At 45.1% G+C, this 23,296-nt stretch overlaps 2 protein-coding genes across 2 annotated transcripts; one reads left to right on the forward strand and one right to left on the reverse strand.

The window, feature by feature from the left end:
* Positions 1–1,055: 1,055 nt before the first annotated feature.
* On the forward strand, positions 1,056–1,973 carry LOC136708574 (uncharacterized). Its single transcript, XM_066683209.1, has one exon. The coding sequence runs from the start codon at positions 1,056–1,058 to the stop codon at positions 1,971–1,973; it is 918 nt and encodes a 305-aa protein (XP_066539306.1).
* An 8,886-nt stretch (positions 1,974–10,859) lies between these two features.
* On the reverse strand, positions 10,860–21,884 carry prtfdc1a (phosphoribosyl transferase domain containing 1a). The gene is made up of 9 exons (XM_066683660.1): positions 21,837–21,884; positions 20,930–21,036; positions 20,472–20,655; positions 17,902–17,967; positions 14,053–14,070; positions 13,865–13,947; positions 12,176–12,222; positions 11,261–11,337; positions 10,860–10,907 (listed from the first exon to the last, which is right to left on the reverse strand). Exons 1-9 carry the CDS (start codon positions 21,882–21,884, stop codon positions 10,860–10,862), a joined length of 678 nt encoding a protein of 225 aa, XP_066539757.1.
* Between the last annotated feature and the right edge of the window lie 1,412 nt (positions 21,885–23,296).

Consider the following 23,296-nt stretch of genomic DNA (forward strand, 5'->3'; position numbering starts at 1 on the left):
TTGCCCCCAAAACATTTCACAGTTTTCTACAAATATTTGAGCTTTAATTAAAAAAAATACTTTAAATTTGTTTGGATTTTGTTTGTTGTTCATGGGTAAATAATGCAAATAAACCCCCATTTTCTCAAATATAAATATAATTAGTTGTATTTATAAATGAATATTTACGCTTATGTTATACGGTTCATATTTAAAAAAAATACAATTTTTAATTTAGTTGCTAAAAATGTGTTGTAAAACACTAGCGCACACGAGAATTAATCATAAAAGCAATACATTGCATAAATATCAAACTAAAAATGAATAAAACAAGCATAATAACAATTACGTAATTAAAATTAATTAAAAAGTTCCAAATACACTTTCTGACATATTTATGATAAAACAATTCCAATATCTGAAACAGTTCTGATCTGGGTTTGCTTTGTCATTGATAACAACGTTAGACAATGTCTCAGGTAGAAAGTTAAACCACTTTTGGGATGAATTTCCCCCTCATTTTCTTATCTAGAGTTTAAATATTTGCACAGTCACGTTCAGCCTCAGAAATGCAGCTGGTGAACTGGTGAACAGTCACGGGGCGTGTGTTCCACGTTTCTGAATTTCACAGCTGATGCCTGATTAAATTCATATCAAACCTCATCATAATTTCAGGAGGTGAACTGGTTTGGGCCATTTCCATTTCACCCATTATCATTCATTCATTCATTCATGCATGTACTGTAACTGCTTCATTACACCCACCCAGTCACACTCTCTCTCACACACACACACACCAATGGACACTTAATCCACCTACCAGTGTGTGTGTTTGGACTGTGGGAAGAAACCAAAACACCTGGAGGAAACCCACACCATCACAGGGAGAACACACGATAACTCCAGGTAAAATAGTGTTAACCTGACAGTACATGTTCTTTGGAGACTGTGTTGCTCTACACTTGTTGCATGTATCTACCACAAGTGCACTGTAAAAACAATAGTATCAGGCAAGAACTTGCTTACAAGACATTTCTATTATATCAAGGACTGTATTCATGTGATAACCTTCTGTGATGCTGCTTTGTAGAGCCATTAATCTCTTCAGACATCAGGTTACCTTCACCACCATTACCTTCACCACCATTACCTTCACCACCACTACCTTCACCACCACAATTACCTTCACCACCATTACCTTCACCACCACTACCTTCACCACCACCATCACCTTCACCACCACTACCTTCACCACCACTACCTTCACCACCATTACCTTCACCACCATTACCTTCACCACCACTACCTTCACCACCACCATTACCTTCACCATCAATATCTTCACCACCATTACCTTCACCACCATTACCTTCACCACCACTACCTTCACCACCACTACCTTCACCACCATTACCTTCACCACCATTACCTTCACCACCATTACCTTCACCACCACTACCTTCACCACCACTACCTTCACCACCATTATCTTCACCACCATTACCTTCACCACCATTACCTTCACCACCATTACCTTCACCACCACCATTACCTTCACCACCACTACCTTCACCACCATTACCTTCACCACCACTACCTTCACCACCACCACTACCTTCACCACCACCATTACCTTCACCACCACTACCTTCACCACCACCATTACCTTCACCACCACCATTACCTTCACCATCAATATCTTCACCACCACTACCTTCACCACCATTACCTTCACCACCACTACCTTCACCACCACTACCTTCACCACCATTATCTTCACCACCATTACCTTCACCACCATTACCTTCACCACCATTACCTTCACCACCACTACCATCACCACCACTACCTTCACCACCACCATTACCATCACCACCATTACCTTCACCACCACTTCCTTCACCATCATTACCTTCACCACCATTACCTTCACCACCATTACCTTCACTACCATTACCTTCACCACCACTACCTTCACCACCACTACTGACTGAAACACCCTCATGATACTTTTTATACCTTTCTCTAGAGCTGAGCATTTCACACCAAACCAAACCTTTTTTTTTATGTTTACAGCTCTGTTAATGGCTTAATTATTTATTTTACGAAAATATACGGCGTAAATATGTAAAAATGTGCAAACAGACAGACTTCAAAGCAACTGATGCGTTTGTAAAGTTTCAGAAACGTAGATGTTTTATATAAGTTTAATACATTTTGTATATAATATATATATATATATAAAAGTTTCTGAAACTTTACAAATGCATCAGTTGCTTTGAAGTCTGTCTGTTTGCCCATTTTTACATATTTACGCCGTATATTTTTGTAAAATAAATAACTAAGCCATAAATATAACTCTTTTTTAGCTTCAGTATATAATACATTGGCCACAATATTTTATTTTAATTGCCACAATACACAATTTAATGGTCACAATATATTATCTTATGTTCTCTATGTATTATCTTGTGGTCTCATTTTATTTTTTTTTACGTTTTTTTTAAACTGTTGTTCAGGGGCAGTCTGGAACATACTATGTCAGTTTTCTAGAACTTCTTCTACAAGCAAAACTCACAAAAACAACATAAAACCCTGTGGAAACAACCAAAAGAAAACAGAATGATTGATTTCCAAACATCTGAATGTTCCTCCTTCGTTTCCAGAGTGCTCCCTGACTCCATAACTCTGTCATACAGGACGTGGATGCAGCACGGAGCTGAAGAATGCATGAAGAAGAGAGTTTACAGCTCATCTGGACGAGGACAAAGAAAGGCAGTGTTGTGCTCGGCTGCCTCTCCATGGCACACAATGGATCGGGGACAATGAGAGGGGGGGGGGGCTCTTGTGACCCGTTCTGAAAGAGAAATAAAAAGCTCCCAGGTCTCAAAGAGGGGGCTTTCTCTTTGCTATTGTTTAAAGTTCTTGTGCACGGCCCCCCAAAACAATGGCGGATTTAACAGCATATGTGAGGATACCCCCATTTAGAGCCATGATATTTAAAGCAGAGATATTTATTCATGTACTCGGTGGATTATGGAGGAACTCTGTGCATGAGGCAGGTGCAGGGGTTTTACTCACTGTAACAGACTCCTTGAAAAACTGCTCCAACATGTGTTAGTGTGGAAATATACCACGATACATCATGTTTACCAACAAAATATAACAAAAATATAATTATAAAAGGGATGAATTATCATCTTAACTTTCTTTTAAAAAGTGTAAGTCACATGAAAGTGCTTCCTTGTCTCTGAATGAACCAGATTATGTTCTACTATTAGTGGGTCCCCTGCATGACAGGTTCTACTCTTTCTGGCAAGAAATGACTCAGTAATGGCACTTTTCCATTGCATGGTACCTACTTGACTCGGCTTGGCACACCTCAACATGCTTTTCAGCCCCGGTCCCTGGTCGTTTTTCCATTAGCACAGTTCCCCATGGAATATATCTGGTGATGGCGCAAAGCCCCGACTATAACGGGAACAGCGCGGTTTAAAAACCACAACAACGGCGGCGGTAACGTTAAGCGGTGTTTACTCATGGTGTATTGGCGTGTTGTTGTTGTTTGGGACTGAACACAGCTCCGTCATCAGTTCAGACAGATCAGTAGAGTTTGTTCCTTCCTTGTTGCAGCGTCCAGCTCTCGCTGGATTCTTTCGTCGGTCACCGATCCAAGGAGCGTTTGAACCTCTTCAAAAGACCACGGCGTCATTTTACGAGCTGCCGTCGTGAGTCGGATAAAAACAAACGTGATCTCTGCTGCAGCTGGAGATTTTACAGATGGAGAGTTGGTGCTGGTCGTCTGCGTTGCGTGGCGTAGAGTGACGACTCTCTCTGGACGATCAGCGCTCTGCAAGGTTTACACGCCACGGTTTAGTCTCTACTCGACTCGCTCTGAACCACGACAGAAACAAGAACCCGCTTCCAGAACCAGGACCTGATTCACCTGGTGGAGAAGCAAAAGATCAGAGCCTAGCCGAGCCAAGTAGGTACTATACAGTGGAAAAGCACCAACAGGCACAGCTCCTCTCAGAGCATGCGACTCTCTCTCTCTCTCAGCAACTTAAGTATGAATCAAACTCACTAGGAAACATTCCTCAATCTACAACTGACCAAGTGTTAAGGTGAGAGTCATGTGATCTCTGATCAGTCCCCAGATCCATTCAGAGAAACTGAGTCTTGTTCTCGAGTCCCAGTGTGGACGTATACACCGGCACAAGAGTGGACAATGCACTCTTTTGTCCTCTTTGTATGTCCACAGTCTACCTGTATCAGTCTCTTTTTTTCTCACTCCCTGCTCCATCAGCAGTGGACCATAGGGACCAGGAGAAATCTGTCTCCTTTCTGTGTCTCTTTCTCTCTCTGCCCCGAACAGGGACCAGTAGCTGGAGCTGAGCAGACAAAGGCCTCCATGTTCCTGCTGAGGTGTGGATGGAGCGTTTATCTGGAGGTAAGTTAACCGTTCCTAAGCGCCGATGCCTGATAAGGGGAAAGGAGGGGACAGGAGGGGGAAGGAGGGGACAGGAGACCCAGTCCATGTCCACAAAGACACCATTGTCGCTCTTGCAAAGTGCACATTTATCCCTGGGACAAGAGCTGGCTTTTCCCCCTTCGCACTAATCCCTGCCTATACATCGGATACTCTGGGTAGACCTGAGAGAACCGTGTTCCCTCGTGCTTCTCTTACACGAGGGGCATTACAGCAGAACACACCTCCTCTCAGCCACCTGGGTCCTACTGTATAGAAAGCAACTCGATACACCATTCATCCCACAGCTCAGGAGCTTTCCGTCCTCTTCCTAGTGTCGGAAAACCAAATCCAGTTTCAGGAGATACTAAAAGCTGTAACATTAAAGCCACCTCCTTGTTTCTACACTCATTGCCCATTTGATCAGCTCCAATGACCACACAGGAGCACTGTGCAGTTCTACAATTACAGAGTGTAGTCCTTATGTGGCTCTGCATACTTTGTTACCCCCCTTTCCCCCTGTTCTTCAGCACTCAGGACCCCCACAGAGCAGGTGTGATGTGGTGGTGGATCATTCTCAGCGCTGCAGTGACACTGACGTGGTGGTGGTGTGTTAGTGTGTGTTGTGCTGGTGTAGAGTGGATCAGACACAGCAGTGACTGCTGGAGTTTTTAAACCCCTCAGTGTCTGGACCGAGAACAGTCCACCGACCGAAAACATCCAGCCGACAGCGTCCTGTGTCACTGATGAAGGACTAGAGGACGAGCGACACACACTGTGCAGCGACAGATGAGCTACTGTCTCTGACTCTACATCTACAAGGTGGACCAACGAGGGAGGAGTGTCTCACAGAGTGGACAGAGAGTGGGTTTAAAAACTAAACTTTGTAGATACAAGGAGGTGACTTTAATGTTATGGCAAATCCATGTTCAAATGTATATAAATACATACCCCAATTGTGGACACAGAGGCTACACATCAGATTAATATCACCACGCTGTGGGCTACAAGGGCATAACACCTCCCAACATCAGCACCAGACTTCTCGATCCATGTAGTGAATTATTCTGGCCCTGGTCTGGCCCACATCCCACATTTTTCTGGCCCACTTGCCACATGGAATGCCGACACTTGAGCTGACTGCTCTCACTCCCCACATGAATGGTATTCAAGTGTGAAGTGTAAAGAACCACTCGTTGAAAAGTGCTGGTTCTTCTATGGCACTGTGTAAAGAACCCTTTCCAGATTTGTTCCCAAGAAAGTGATGTTTCCAGGTCCACTATCCCAGTCGGAGCAAACAATATATTTTCAGATATTGTTTGATGGAAGTGTCCAGCTTTGCAGAGTGAGCTCATGCAGCGTCGGGACTTCAGTGTGTACGAAGCAAAGCTGTACAGACACATCAGAGGAGTTCCAGGAATAGTCATTTCTAAGAATACTGTGTATCGGGAATATGTAACATTGTTTAGATCAAAACAGACATTGTAGGGACTTCTGGTGGTCCCCACAAGGAATAGAAGTCCCCACAATGTCTGTTTGTAAACGGGTTTTGGTCTCCATTAGGTGATATATTTCTGGTGCACACAAACACACACACACACACACACACACACACACACACACACACACACACATTTAACAACATTACATTTTAAAGAGGAGATATGTTTTAGGGTCGGGTTAAATTTAGGGGTTAGGAGTTAGGTTTAGGGTTAAGTTAAGTTTAATGGTGAGTCTCCACAAAATGAATGGAGGTGTATGTAATCTCCCCACAATTCACAGATACATGGTGTGTGTGGCCCTCTCCAGGGTGTATTCCTGCCTTGCGCCCAATGATTCCATGTAGGCTCTGGACCCACCGCGACCCTGAACTGGATAAGGGTTACAGATAATGAATGAATGAATGAATGAATGGTGTGTGTGTTTAGGTAACGGTTAGTTTGACCCAAGACCCCAACCACTCTGTCCAAATTCATTTTATATCACTGGCCTGTAATTTAGATTAACATGGACAAAATGAATGAATGAATGAATAAATGAGCGAATGAATGAACGAACGAATGAATGAATGAATGAATGAATGAATGAATGAATGAGTCGACACATACAGGCATATATTCCAATAAGGGACATATATGTCAGCCATATCTCAACATATACAAGCGTATATGGGTAACACTGCTGTGCACTCAGGGTCGGGGCGAACAGCGAGTGGCTCGTTATCATTTAAAACAACAGGCGCTGAAAGCAACATCCTCATCTTGGTTCGTGCTTTTCAACATTTGGAGTTCTCTCCGTCGTCTAAAAACACTCAAGATGAACTCTTTGCCATGAGCAGAGAGAGAGAGAGAGAGAGAGAGAGAGAGAGAGAGAGAGAGAGAGAGAGAGAGAGAGAGTAGACTAAAGACTAGAATACCAGGTGAGGAATCATCTTCTGAAGTTTATAAAAAAAGGTGGTTTTTGATTAAAATTGTGAACTATGCCTTTAATAAGTCATAGTCAAAGACATAGTACATAAGCAGTGTGTGTACATGTAGAATACTCCACTCAGTGTGATGCTGAACTGTATTTAAAATTCATACTTCCCTTAGATGAAGTAGTTTAACATTTACATTTCTAAAGCACAGTTATTCATCCCACTCTCGCTGCGAGGACTCGTCACAGTCAGTACCTGGAGCAATTTGGAAATGTGGTAATTTCCTGATGAGTGCTATCAGTTGGGCATTGAGCCATCCGCGGTTACTACACCTAGCCCCCACCCCAAAGCATTCCAGCACGGCCTCCATCAAACATCCTGACGAGTGATTCACGTTTCACAAAAACAAACTCAGTAATGTTACTGCTCTCTGACTCAGGAGTCAGGTATCATTCCCCACTCAACTCCATCCATTCTGTAACGAATTTCAGAGGGCAAAGATCAAGGATAAGGCTGGGGTTGGTTCCCTACCCTCCTCTAAATGTTACATAGTGCAGTTTCTCCAGTGCTGAACCCGGAGTGGCAACAACAGAGACCCTGTTCTCCCTGTTACAGCTCAGTAGAGCATCTCATAGCCCTTTTCCACCAGAAGACCTCTGGTTCTTGAACCGCTTTCATTCAGGATTCGTGGAAGCTTGATGCTATCCCACGAACCGGCCCCCACATTTCCACCAGTTTTGATGGGAACATTTGAAAGGATATGTCATCAGTCGGGGGCGCAGTGGGGGCTCAGATTCAGTGTCAGCATCAGAACCAGAGATTAACGGATGGAGTCAGGACAGAATCGTGGTTTATCTACTGTTTACAGTGCGGTCAGATCAGAGTGAGATATGATATACATGTGGAAATGATGCAGAGTTCTGAACACAAGCTCAGCCGAGAAAACACTGAGTCAGAAAACACACAGATACAGCATTACCTTGGTTTATTTGCTTTAATCTATTCATATAAAACTTTGTAAATCTCCACGTCCAGCTCCACAGTTCAATAACGTTTTTGTTTGAGGCTCTGAGCTCTTTCTGGAGCTTCGTCATCTCAGCACACGAAGAAATGCTGTCCCGGTTCGTGCTGAAGAACCTACTTTTCTTCGGTTCCAGCTTGGGACACAATTTTCTGGTTCATAAACCAAGTAGTTTCTTTGAAAATGTGCCAAACAATTCCAAATCAGGTTTACGAATGCGAAATGGACCAATCAACTGCCAGAAAACTGCACTAAAGCGAGTGAGCACCCTAGATATATAGGTGTTTATCACCACTGTGGTTAATCACAAATGGTGCACTGGATGTGTTATGGCGCTTTGTGAAGAAACAGCACTGTCTCCTCCCTCAACATCCACAGCTGAACTGCACTTGAGCTAGGAACTTAACGCCCAACTCCTTCCCGGGTGCCCCTCTGGGTGTGTGTGTGTGTGCTCATTGCCCTTATTGCACTAGTGTGTGTGTGTGTGTGTGTGTGTGTATTGCCATTAAAATGTGGAGTCACAATTTTGCTGTAGATTGTACAATGACAATAAAACACATGTTCTCCTTCCGCTAAAACTATGATACAGTGTATGCGTGACACATCCTCAGGGTCCTCGGGCTGTTCTCAGGGCCTCATTAAGTCCTCACTAAGACTCTAACAGTGCATGTTTTCTCTTCATTACGTCCAGCGAAGGGCTGGAAAGAGGATTGAGCCTAATACGGAGCAGCTAAAGCAGATGAGCGCAAGATTGAAGGAGTTTGTTGGAGGATTTTGAAGGGAGCATCAGCCTGGAAGGTATTTATCTCTTTATCTCGTAGACCCCATGTAAGCGCAGTAAATTTCCACCAGAGCTTATCGGCCGTTTGATATCTGAGATAAGCGCGGACAGACGGACACTAAATCACACACTTGCGCCTCTTCGGTTTGCTCAACTCCAGCAGAAACTATTTTAGGAACAAAATTAATAGAAAAGGGAATAAATCGTAGACGTATGAAGGTTATTTGCTTCAAAAAAAAACTCAGAAAAGAGGCTCCTCCACATTGTCCAGCGCAGAGGAATCTGACCATTTGTCATTATTTCTGTACTGTTCCATGTGGTGAAGGTACACGCCGTTCTATGCCCTGAGTGAACCTGCTCCCTCTCTCTCTCCTCTCTCTCTCTCCCTCTCGAAGCCAGTGTTCCAGATACACACTCTTATTCACAGCAGAACCACACCTCAAAACAAATGGGCAGCAAATGTCCACAGACTAAATCTGCAGTAAAAAAAAAAAAAGGTTTATACATACAGCAACACACACACACACATCCTGGTTTTAAAACGCTTCTTTTAGAAAACGCTTAGAACTAGGGAACATTCTAGAACCTAATGACAGTAAAATAATCTTCTAGAACAGTGTGAATGATCTGTCATTCATACTGTTCTAGAAGGTTATTTTTACTGTTGTTAGGTTCTAGAGGGGGGTTTAAATTACAGAGGGGGGTTCTAGAACAGTGAGAATGACAGAGAAGGGTTCTAGAACAGTGTGAACGAAAGAGGGTGGTTCTAGAACAGTGTGAATGACGGGGGGGTTCTAGAACAGTGTCAATGGCAGAGAGGGGTTCTAGAACAGTGTGAATGGCAGAGGGGGGGTTCTATAACAGTGCGGATGACAGAGAGGAGTTTCTAGAACAGTGCGAATCACAGAGAGGGGTTCTAGAACAGTGTGAATGGCAGAGAGGGGTTCTAGAACAGTGTGAATGACAAAGGGGGGGGGGTTCTAGAACAGTGTGAATGGCAGAGGGGGGTTCTAGAACAGTGTGAATGACAAAGGGGGGTTCTAGAACAGTGTGAATGACAGAGAGGGGTTCTAGAACAGTGAGAATGACAGAGGGGGGTTCTAGAACAGAGCGAATGACAGAGAGGGGTTCTAGAACAGTGTGAATGGCAGAGAGGGGTTCTAGAACAGTGTGAATGACAAAGGGGGGGGGGGTTCTAGAACAGTGTGAATGGCAGAGAGGGGGTTCTATAACAGTGTGAATGACAGAGAGGGGTTCTAGAACAGTGCGAATGACAGAGAGGGGTTCTAGAACAGTGTGAATGGCAGAGAGGGGTTCTAGAACAGTGTGAATGACAAGGGGGGGTTCTAGAACAGTGTGAATGGCAGAGGGGGGTTCTAGAACAGTGTGAATGACAAAGGGGGGTTCTAGAACAGTGTGAATGACAGAGAGGGGTTCTAGAACAGTGAGAATGACAGAGGGGAGGTTCTATAACAGTGTGAATGACAGATAGGGGTTCTAGAACAGTGCGAATGACAGAGGGGGGTTCTAGAACAGAGTGAATGACAGAGAGGGGTTCTAGAACAGTGTGAATGACAGAGAGGGGTTCTAGAACAGTGTGAATGACAGAGAGGGGTTCTAGAACAGTGTGAATGACAGAGAGGGGTTCTAGAACAGTGTAAATGATAGAGAGGGGTTCTAGAACAGTGTGAATGACAGAGAGGGGTTCTAGAACAGAGTGAATGAGAGAGAGAGGGGTTTCTAGAACAGTGTGAATGAAAGAGAGGAGTTCTAGAACAGTGTGAATGACAGAGAGGAGTTCTAGAACAGTGTGAATGACAGAGAGGAGTTCTAGAACAGTGTGAATGACTGAATTAGAAATATGTAAATTATCCTGCCATAAGTTTTCATATTATTTTGTTTTTCTTTATCTTTAGAGCAATTTAAGGGTGTTTTTAATTCTAAAAGTATATGCAATTTTTCAGGTAAAAAAAAGAATAAAAATCACTCAGCTTCAGAAACAGAAGGCATTTATAGAAAAATATTCAAAAGACAATATACAAAACAAACGGAAAATCTTTAAAGCGTTTAAAATGGTTCCTCTTTGAATGTTGTTACTGAATGTTGTTGACACTGAGCTGGGACATGGTTCGACGGCAGATCACAGCAGAACTGTCCCCACCTCGTGAGAGAGAGGCCTTGGAGTTTGTCTCCTTCAGACTCTATACTTCAGTTTCCCTGTCTCACTGATCACACAGATGTGCTGCGGAAAGAGAGAGAGATAAACACACACACACACACACACACACACACACACACACACACACACACACACACACACACACAGGTAAGACACTGCCCCAAACACCATGACCCTCTCTATAATAAATCAGTGCTTATACCATAATATGAAAAAGACCATGCCTGAAAGTCCTCATAAGAATATAATTCTCTCTCTCTCTCTCTCTCTCTCTCTCTCTCTCTCTCTCTCTCTCTCTCTCTCTCTCTCTCTCTCTCTCTCTCTCTTTCTCTCTCTGAGAGCTAGTGTGTGTCAGAGCTGAAGGCTGACTCTGTCCACTCTTCCCCCAATGCTACCAGGTCCAAACCGACTCTTACATTGAGGTCCCTGAAGTACTCGTTGTAGTCCAGTGCGTATCCCACAACGAAGCGGTTCGGAATCACAAAGCCCACATCTGGGGACAGAGGAGAAAAACATCAGAAAACACTTTTCTCAGAGTCAAACGTTGGACTACGTCCTGTATTTTATTATTATGACATTAAAAAAAGTGTGAACATTTCATTACGAATCAACAAAGTGAACTGGTCCACAATCACAGTATTACCTTAAACTTACGGCTTCAGAAATATTGTGATCCTCCACTGAGCTGTGACAGGGAGAACAGAGCCTCTATCTTTGCTACTCTGGGCTCAGCACTGCAGAAACTGCACTATGTATCTTTTGGAGGAGGGCGGGAAACGACCCCCTCCTTCCCTTTGATTTCAGGACAGTGCTGTGAAAAAGAACTACAGTCTACATCTGTAGAGGGAGCCCAGGAGCAAAAATAAATCTTAAATCTTTAAAGGAGTATTTAGTCATTTTACCGATCTCATCCTGACACCTAGTGGCCTGGATGCAACGGAATTTAGGTTTTAAACATGGTTACACACTTTATGGTAAATAATCAACTTCAAAAATGTTGTTTGCTACTTGTAGGTGGTGAAAATGACTGACCGCACCTTTAAAAGTCAGTGTGATTATCGGCGGATATTAAATAGAACAATTGAAATATAGACACTCTGATATTTCTGCCACCTGGCCACTTTATCAGAAACCCCTGTCTTGTTGCGCCACCGGTTTGTGTTCTCCATCTTTTAGCCCTTAACCACTGGTCAGTTTCTGAGCATAGAGCTGCTCTTCTCCAGATATTTTTGGGTGGTGAGCAGTGATAGTGACGTCTGTAAAAGTGGACATTTGGTGGATGTAGAAGGTTGTTATTTTCCAGCAGGTGGAGATACGAGGCAGGTACTTACAGTCTGGAAGTGTTTCAGCTCCATTTGGGACACGCTTTACTAGAAGACTGGAGAGAGAGAGAGAGAGAGAGAGAGAGAGAGAGAGAGAGAGAGAGAGAGAGAGAGAGAGAGAGAGAGAGAGAGAGAGTGAGAGAGAGAGATTTAAAACTAAACATAGATTAACCCTTTCAGGTACCTCACAGTGCATACCACACAACACATACACACATATGTCATGTATATAGATATCATCTTTTACACTGGGCGCAAGGCATGAACACACCCTGTAGGGGACACCAGTCATGGGGAGATACACAGTCACACACTCACACCTACGGACACTTTTGTGTCACCAATCCACCTACCAACGTGTGATTTTGGAGCGTGGAAGGAAACCGGAGCACCTGGAGGAAACCCACACAGACACAGAGAGAACACACCACACTCCTCACAGACAGTCACCCGGAGGAAACCCACGTGGACACAGGGAGAACACACCACACTCCTCACAGACAGTCACCCAGAGGAAACCCACGCGGACACAGGGAGAACACACCACACTCCTCACAGACAGTCACCCGGAGGAAACCCACGCGGACACAGAGAGAACACACCACACTCCTCACAGACAGTCACCCGGAGGAAACCCACGCAGACACAGGGAGAACACACCACACTCCTCACAGACAGTCACCCGGAGGAAACCCACGCAGACACAGGGAGAACACACCACACTCCTCACAGACAGTCACCCGGAGGAAACCCACGCAGACACAGGGAGAACACACCACACTCCTCACAGACAGTCACCCGGAGGAAACCCACGCAGACACAGGGAGAACACACCACACTCCTCACAGACAGTCACCCGGAGGAAACCCACGCAGACACAGGGAGAACACACCACACTCCTCACAGACAGTCACCCGGAGGAAACCCACGCAGACACAGGGAGAACACACCACACTCCTCACAGACAGTCACCTGGAGGAAACCCACGTGGACACAGGGAGAACACATCACACTCCTCACAGACAGTCACCCGGAGGAAACCTACGCAGACACAGGGAGAACACACCACACTCCTCACAGACAGTCACCCGGAGGAAACCCACGTGGACACAGGGAGAACACACCACACTCCTCACAGACAGTCACCCGGAGGAAACCCACGCCGACACAGGGAGAACACACCACACTCCTCACAGACAGTCACCTGGAGGAAACCCACACAGACACAGGGAGAACACACCACACTCCTCACAGACAGTCACCTAGAGGAAACCCACGTGGACACACAGAGAACATACCACACTCCTCACAGACAGTCACCCGGAGGAAACCCACGTGGACACAGGGAGAACACACCACACTCCTCACAGACAGTCACCCGGAGGAAACCCACGCCGACACAGGGAGAACACACCACACTCCTCACAGACAGTCACCTGGAGGAAACCCACGCAGACACAGGGAGAACACACCACACTCCTCACAGACAGTCACCCGGAGGAAACCCACGCAGTCACAGGGAGAACACACCACACTCCTCACAGACAGTCACCTGGAGGAAACCCACGCAGACACAGGGTTACATAGTATCAAACACAGCAAAAAAAACCAAAGCACAACTTATTAATACACTATGTACACAGCTACTAACATCGAAACATCTTGAAATCATCAAAACCCAAACTCACATGTACTCACCCAGCAACTTTAACAGCCTTGGGCTGGAATGTCTCCACATGCTTCAGCAGGGTCTTCATGGTCTTCCCTGTGTCCACTATGGCCTTCACACAAATACACAGTCATCAGACATTAGCGGAGTTCTCTAAACATGAATCACCACTAATTCTTCACATTCACGACTCTAGAATAAAGTGTATTTCACTTACTTCAACAATCAAGACGTTCTGTGGAAGAAAGAAACAAACGAGAAACAGAAGATTAACTGAGAGAAGACATTTATTGTCCATATGAACGAGTGAGTGTGAGTGACTGGGTGAGTGCATGAAACTGTCCACAGGAGTGTGTGTGAGACTCTGTGTGTGTGTGTGTGTTATGCCCTTTCCAGGGTGTGTTCCCGTCTTGTGCCCAATAAGAAAATCAAACAGAGAAAGCTTCCAGCAAAAACAACAGGCTCCATCACACACTGACACAACCCCAACCACAACAAACAAAAATCCCAAGGAAAACAAGACAGAATCAGAGTGCCGTGCCGTCCCGGAGCTTTCTTCTGATGTTCTGCCACGGTGTTAAGACCACCACACGTCCTGATGAGTCCAGATTAGAGCTGAGCCTTTAAACCCTGGGCAGGGGTCACTGAACCTCTGCCACTCTAAGAAAATTACACAACGGCTTTGAGTAAACAGTCTCAGGCTTGCTGCAGAGATGCAGGGTATTAACAGGGAGTTTGTCCTGCTTTTCCTTGTACAACATGTTCCTATACAACCTGCTGTAAGGGTTTGATAGCATTCAGCCACGTGTAAGTCAGTGAATTCAGGTGCTGATAAACACCACCCTAATATCACTTTCCCACTGAATGGTACCTAGTCTACTAAGCTCTACTCACTTTTTGATATCTACTACATGTTTGCTTTTCCACCACCACAGTTCCCCCAAAAACCCACGGGAACAGCAGGTTAACGTTACAACGGTAACGTTAAGCGGTGTTTACTCATGGTGTATTGGCGTGTTGTTGTTGTTTGGGTCTGAACACAGCTCCGTCATCAGTTCAGACAGATCAGTAGAGTTTGTTCCTTCCTTGTTGCAGCGTCCAGCTCTCGCTGGATTCTTTCGTCGGCCACCGATCCAAGGAGCGTTTGAACCTCTTCAAAAGACCACGGCGTCATTTTACGAGCTGCCGTCGTGAGTCGGATAAAAACAAACGTGATCTCTGCTGCAGCTGGAGATTTTACAGATGGAGAGTTGGTGCTGGTCGTCTGCGTTGCGTGGCGTAGAGTGACGACTCTCTCTGGACGATCAGCGCTCTGCAAGGTTTACACGCCACGGTTTAGTCCCTACTCGACTCGCTCTGAACCACGAGAGAACAGCCACTAAACAAGAACCCACTTCCAGAACCAGGACCTGATTCACCTGGTGGAGAAGCAAAAATAGCCAAGTTGAGTCGAGTAGGTATGGTGCAGTGGAAAAGTGCCATAACTCAAAGGTGTGAGATGGAGCTCAGTTCAACTGCCATACAGCCAAAAATTAGGGGGCTTTATACCTCTCTAGCCTACACTTGGTTTGGTAACGATGGGCCTAATACCCATCAAAGAGAAATGATTCTAACTGAAGGGAGCATTTGTGCTTACGGTACAGGTTTTAAAGCTGGGAAACAGACACTGCCCTCCCTCTCGCTCACTGTTAATAACACTCAGCCAGCTTAGGTGGGAGCAGTTCGGCTCATTTGGATGTTTTCTGTCTGAGATGAATCACTCTGAGCTATTTCTGTCTGTCTTTTTTTATTGTTGAAGAAACAGCTTTCTAAACCTAGAGAGATCTGATGTGAACAGATCACACAGGAGCACTGTGTATTTCTACAGTTACAGACTGTAGTCCGCCTCTTGCTCTGCATACTTTGTAAGCACAATTTTGCCCTGTGCTCAGGACCCCCACAGAGCAGGTGTGATGTGGTGGTGGATCATTCTCAGCGCTGCAGTGACACTGACGTGGTGGTGGTGTGTTAGTGTGTGTTGTGCTGGTGTAGAGTGGATCAGACACAGCAGTGCTGCTGGAGTTTAAACCCCTCAGTGTCTGGACCGAGAACAGTCCACCGACCAAAAACATCCAGCCGACAGCGTCCTGTGTCACTGATGAAGGACTAGAGGGCGGGCGACACACACTGTGCAGCGACAGATGAGCTACTGACTCTGACTTTACATCTACAAGGTGGACCAACGAGGGAGGAGTGTCTCACAGAGTGGACAGAGAGTGGACACAGGGTTTAAAAACTCCAGCAGCACTGCTGTGTCTGATCCACTCCGTGTCACTGTGATGAGAATGATCCGTTATGCTGAATTTGAATCAAAAGACTTTGTTAAGTTATATGTCTTCAAATATTCATGGCCAGCACACACACACACACACACACACACAGTGAGGAGATGAGTCAGGGTCAGTGGGGTGAGGAATATATCCAACAAACAGAACAGCTCTTATGAAGCTGATACAAAGGCTGAGTCTGTGGAGGAAAACCTCAGACGTATGATCAGCAGAACACTGTTCCCTCAGATCTGCTCCACTCACTACTGCTCTAATCCACATCATCCCACACAGATGCTGGGACAGCGCCTCAAATACATGAACTGTTCTTGACAAACAGAGGTCAGATTGGATTCAGATTTAATTTAGCATTTCTTATATCTGTTTCTATCTATATATCATTTTATAACATACGTTATACTGTGTTTATTCACTCTCATGTCCTGGCAATGCATTTAAACAAACCGGCATGTGTCAGAGAATTCATTCAAGTTGCTTGTGTAAATGTGTCAATGTGTGTTTGTGTGTGTGTGTATATATATGTGTGTGTGTGTGTGTGTGTGTGTGTGTATGTGTGTGTCAGGCATATATCACATTATTGGGACTTGCTTTTCTATGTGGGGACCCCACAATGTAATCATTACATTGTAGTAGTAAGTCGCTACAAAGTGTATGGACATCTATGTAATGTCCCCACAGTTCATTGATACAAGATTGTGTGTGTGTGTGTGTGTGTGTGTGTGGGTGTGTGTGTGTGCGCAAAGACTGTAAGAAATCCTTCACAACAATGTTAGATTGGCACAGCACTCCAATATCAAAAAAGCAAACTGAGTTCACACACGGTTCACGCTCACGTTTCAGAGAAGCTCTCAGGAACTTCTTATGAAAGCCGTGTCCCTGGGGCAGAGCCATTAGTCTCAGCTGAATTTACTACGAGACGATGAAAAGACAAATCAGGCCCAGGACACGCTACAAATTCCATGGTATTTAAAACTTAAACAACAACAGATCACACACCGACATCAATAAAACACACAGCAGAGCCGTTCACTGTAGTATCACCCTCTCCGTTCAGTCCTCAGCCAACATTGTCCCTGTGCTCAATCCACAGCATGAGATAGACATCCAACAGTGTGTTGAAACCCCTTGTAAAGAGCCATGAGGTCCTGGGGTAATGTTCTGTTTTACAGGGGGTCCTCAGTAATTTTACTTCCGTCTGTGTCTGTGTTTTCCCCAACGTCTTCTGAGAACGTTTCAGGCTGAATTACGTATTTACCTGATCATTTTAATCCTGTCTGGATGCAAATCTCTGCATTTTCATTGGCAGATATTGCCTTGTGTTGAATAAAATAGAAGGTTAAGCACTGCTGAGCGCCGGATTTAGCCTCTGAGTGCACATTTCCATAGATACTCCCAGAAGAAATATGAGCAGTGAAATAATACAAAAATGGAAGAGTTACTGAAGCAGTTACTTGGTGTACGGGTTTAAAAATCTGTTAAAAGGTCTCAGAAGAAAAGGGAGACCATGCAGGCTGATAACAGCAGCAATTATTATTTAAAAACCACAACCTCACTTGTGATCATGTGACAACTCCAATCTGAATGAGGCTTTAGCGATGTGGCTGCGATCCAGAGCGAATCATCCACTATCAGGACTTAACCTCACTGAAGAATATGTGGTTGAATGCCATCAAATCCTCACAGCAATGTTCTTCTACATCCTTGCAGTCATAACGTGCTTAACACAAAACTAATCTCACTTTTCCTTTCAGCACGGAGAGGTCCTCGGGTCCGATGATGTGCAGGTCTTCTGTGGAGTGGTCATTCTACAGGGGACAGAGGAAGAGAAGAAAACATTATGGGTGAATTATGATATTAGTTAATAAAATTATGAATTAATACAAAGTAAAAGTTTAAGAAATGGGGCGGCACGGTAGTGACAGTCACAGTCACACAGCTCCAGGATCCAATCCTGCTACAGGTGACTGTCTGTGAGGAGTGTGGTGTGTTCTCCCTGTGTCTGTGTGGGTTTCCTCCGGGTGACTGTCTGTGAGGAGTGTGGTGTGTTCTCCCTGTGTCTGCGTGAGTTTCCTCCGGGTGACTGTCTGTGAGGAGTGTGGTGTGTTCTCTCTGTGTCTGCGTGGGTTTCCTCCGGGTGACTGTCTGTGAGGAGTGTGGTGTGTTCTCTCTGTGTCTGTGTGGGTTTCCTCCGGGTGACTGTCTGTGAGGAGTGTGGTGTGTTCTCCCTGTGTCTGCGTGAGTTTCCTCCGGGTGACTGTCTGTGAGGAGTGTGGTGTGTTCTCTCTGTGTCTGCGTGGGTTTCCTCCGGGTGACTGTCTGTGAGGAGTGTGGTGTGTTCTCCCTGTGTCTGCGTGGGTTTCCTCCGGGTGACTGTCTGTGAGGAGTGTGGTGTGTTCTCCCTGTTTCTGCGTGGGTTTCCTCCGGTTGACTGTCTGTGAGGAGTGTGGTGTGTTCTCCCTGTGTCTGCGTGGGTTTCCTCCGGGTGACTGTCTGTGAGGAGTGTGATGTGTTCTCCCTGTGTCTGCGTGGGTTTCCTCCTGGTGACTGTCTGTGAGGAGTGTGGTGTGTTATCCCTGTGCCTGTGTGGGTTTCCTCCGGGTGACTGTCTGTGAGGAGTATGGTGTGGAGACTCAAAAGTGTCCTTAGATGAGTGTGTGAGTGAGAGTGTGAGCGTGTGTCGCCCTGTGAAGGACTGGTGCCCCCTCCAGGGTGCATGGACCCACCGCCGCCCTGAACTGGTTACAGACAATTAATGAATGAATGAGTTTAATAAATTATCAAGAGGAGGCCACTTAGCATAAAGTTCATAACAGCGCTAAAAACAACAGTGGCCCATCATGTTTTTATAGATAACATTATATTACACAGAGTCACAAAACTTTGGAGCCTACTGAATGCTACCAAAATAGTTTGAGGTGAAGGTGTGCTTTAGACATGCAGTTAGCGCCATGCTAATGGATACACATACATTTCCATTCACTGTTAGCTACTTTAGCCTCATACCTTCAGCATAATAAAGAAACATTACATTTTTTACCAAGGAGGAACTGTGTAAATCTGACTGTTCAACAAAATAACCCTTTATTTAAAAGTCACTAACTCGCTTCTTGCATTAGCCTGCTGTTTGTTTTCAAAAAGTTTACAATGAAACACAGCATGGAGCAGGATCCAGTCCCTTTGGGACGAGCCGGAGTGGTGGCTGTGATCCAAATGGAATTCTCCAACATCAAATCCCTTACAGAAGTGTTCCAACAACTAACGTAAAGACAGACAGAGAAGAGAGAGGTGTGGGTGTAGGGTGTTCTTGACCTGTCAAATCTGAGAAATGTTTAAGACTTTACAGACATCTCCGCTGAACTCCAGATGAGACTATTAGGGTTTTTTTTTTATCTCCGGAGACCCATTTGAGCAGCAGTCTTTCTGCTCTCGTTTTTGTTTAGGAGTGCTTGATCTCTTTTAGTCAGCCTGAGGAGGTGGTCTACTCTGGATAAGGACGAGGTGCTGCGGACCCAGCCTGCTCAGGTGTCGTCATTCCTTGCGACAATAGGGCCATGAGAGGGATGTGGGCCAGACCTGGGCCTGAATAATTTAGCTATCTGGCTGGGATCTGGGGTCCAGTCTTGGAACCATTTGCTTTGATCCCATGAGCTGCACTTTGTATGTAAAGGGGACCCTGTTCTACACTGGTGTATAGTCAACGTGTAACATTGAAGACGCCCTTGAGACGTGTGTCCTCCCTCTACAAGATAGAAACGCACCAACAGCGCCATCTCCTGGACGGCAACAACTCAACATCTGCTTGTCTTGTACTTCCTAATGAACAGTATGTAAATCAGTGATGCGTTGAAAGCTTGTGAAATGTAGATGTAATAAATGCACAGATGCAAATGTATATTTTCATGATATGGCCAAAAGTTTGTGGACACCCAACAGTTCTTCTGATATTAACATATCAATAGGGAGTTTGTCCCCTGGGGACTGTCCAATACACGAGATGTCTGTGAGGATTTGATTGTGTTTAGACATGAGAACATTAATGAGGTCTGGTCCTGATGGTGGATGATTAGCCGTGGATCACTAACACTACTCCAAATCATTGCTTCTCACTGGGCATGCTCAGTTTAGGCTCATGTGCAGCTGCTCAAGTTTTGTACCGTACAGATCTGAAAGATCACTGATAATCCCAACACAAAAAGGACACAAAGCCATGCACCTCCTTAAACTGATGATGCACAGAAATACAGATTAAACCGCAGGTATTGGCCACACTTCTCCTTTAAGAGTTCAGTCTGAGCCTCCTGTCTCTTACCAGGTAGCTCTTGAGGCGGATGAACTCCACCCTGGTGGTGAGTCTGTGGTTTCTGCTGCGGCTTTGCGCTTTAATGGATTCCACCAGATCAGAGCAGAATTTATAACCTCCCTTCAGCACACACAGCACCATCAGAGTGTGGTGACCTATATCTTCCAGGACATCTCTGGCTAAGCACTCAATCCTGAAATGAAAGTACAGATTAAACTCATATTGTGTGTGTGTGTGTGTGTGTGTGTGTGTGTGTGTGAGGCCAAATGCCAAGGTTGTGCCGAAACAGGAGGCACAGGGTGGTATTGCCCTTACTCCCCAACCCATCATCACTGGGCTAGAGTACTCATAATCTGACAATGTCCAGCTCCAATAGATCAGAGCCCTGACAAAAACAGTTATTAATGTAACAATGCAGTGTTTAAATGGTCCCCATGCGGCCCCCAGATTATCCTCATTGGATTTACCTGTTCATGATGACACCATGAGGGACGAGCACGCTCTCAATGTCTCCGCGGTAGTGCTCTGGGTAGTTAAACAGCTCTAAATCATAACCCGGCCACTCGTCATCAATCTACCGGACAAACAGGAGCAGCACAGACAGATCATGTGAAGGTGAAAATGACCACTGTTTACTGACAGCACTGTTTTAACAACCTGATTAGGGTCTGAATTAGAATGAGGATTAAGATTACATTTAGGGATAGGGTTAGGGTTTCTGAATGTTCAAGGTGATGTGAAATGCTCCGTTATAGAGAAACATCCTCAGTCAGAGTTGTTCACAGTGGGGGTGGTGGTAACCGGATGTCTGGAGAGTGTAATGCCTTAGGAATTTTATAAGACATTGTGAGACAGCGTTAGGGAAGCCCTGAAGGTCAAGGTGAAAAAAAAAATTAACTATATTCCTGAGACTAAGTTCCACAGTTCTGTACAAAATAGTCCTCAACAAAAACTTGTGTTTTCATATTTTACCATCATCAACAATCCACATAAAAAGACAGGAAGTTCACTGCTGGTTGTGGAGAGTAAATAAAAACTGCATCTGTTTCGTAGATGTGGAGACGTCTGGTTCCATTCACCACCACTGGAAAGAATCTCACATTAGTCTCTGTGACCAGACACTTCATCGAAACACTCCGAATGACTTTGTTTATGCAGAAGGTTGAGGGTTAGGTACTGTTTTTGCGTTGGGGGTTGTTACGTTCATGAAAATGTATTAAAATGTTGATCCACTGTCAGTAAATGAGAAGAAGAGCTTACACCAAACATCTAGAGCTTCTCTGAACATCACAGTCACAGCAAAACGTCAAGTACACACAGAATTAACCTCAATCCACTGTCCCATGTTATGTAACTCTAAAGCTGCATGTTTACCACAACTCCTGGGTCTTTCCTCTTAGATCCGACCAGTGTGTCCGTCATCTTCCCACTCCGATTGGACCGGTGCCTCTGGAGATATGGGATCCTTCTGGAAAGCTCAAGCCAAGGGGGCAACGATGATCCCTTCCACAAGTTTTTAATGTTGTACACTGAAGCTCTACAATTTTAAACCCATGCTTCTGATATGAATCTCTGCTGAATTCAGTCAAACCCTGCCATGAGGCAAAACGTCCAGGACTTAATTAAACTCCTGACCCACTGGACGTTTAGGGCTTCATTCAGAAGCACATGCTCACCCTTGTTCTGTGAATTAGTCACAGGAGCAGCGTGCTCCACAAGTCATGCTCAAGTCATTACACACAATGCAGCAGCACACAGGCCATGAACAGACACTGGTTACTTTATTAGGACATTCCTATATATCCAGATATTTAAAGAATTTTATTATATTAATGATTTGAAGAAGGGCAGCACGGTGGTGCAGCAGGTAGTGTTGCAGTCACACAGCTCCGGGGACCTGGAGGTTGTGGGTTCGATTCCCGCTCCGGGTGACTGTCTGTGAGGAGTGTGGTGTGTTCTCTCTGTGTCTGCGTGGGTTTCCTCCAAGTGACTGTCTGTGAGGAGTGTGGTGTGTTCTCCCTGTGTCTGTGTGGGTTTCCTCCGGGTGACTGTCTGTGAGGAGTGTGGTGTGTTCTCTCTGTGTCTGTGTGGGTTTTCTCCGGGTGACTGTCTGTGAGGAGTGTGGTGTGTGACTGTGTGTGTTGCCCTGTAAAGGACTGGCGCCCCCTCCAGGGTGTGTTCCCGCCTTGTGCCCAATGATTCCAGGTAGGCTCTGGACCCACCGCGACCCTGAATTCGATAAGCGCTTACAGATAATGAATGAATGATTTGAAGCTAAATTTATCAAAACCTAAAGAAACACTAGGCCGTATTTTACCTTAAAATTACAGCTTCAAAATCATTGTGATGCTCCACTGGGCTGTTACAGGGAGAATAGGGCCTCTGTTGTTGCTACTCCGGGCTCAGCACCACAGAAACTGCACTATGTAACTTTTGGAGGAGGGTTCCTTTAAAACAGAGGGTCTGTATACACTTGGCTTTAACATGAGCTTTGTATCTGGAAAGTATTTATTTACTTTGACCACTGTTTACACTTGCGACAGTCTGTCCAGATTAGGCTGATTTTACTTTTTCCCACATAATAAACACAGAACCCCATTCATCATTCGTTTTCCTTCCTCCAACCAGCTGTAAACGTGGTTTCTCACCTGCTGATCCCAGTGGAGTAAACATTTAAAACAGGCAGGGAATCCTCTGCAGCTGCTGTGACTTGTGGAGTGGCTACTGTCCAGAGGAATGTTTGGACACGACTGAGAAGCCGAGACTGCTGGGAAAGGATCTTTTCCGGTTTTATGGACAGTGAATTCCTGTAATTTTTTTGCACAACGACTGAT

This window comes from Hoplias malabaricus, chromosome 10 (genome assembly GCF_029633855.1).
Source record: "Hoplias malabaricus isolate fHopMal1 chromosome 10, fHopMal1.hap1, whole genome shotgun sequence".
Taxonomy (NCBI): Eukaryota; Metazoa; Chordata; class Actinopteri; order Characiformes; family Erythrinidae; genus Hoplias; species Hoplias malabaricus.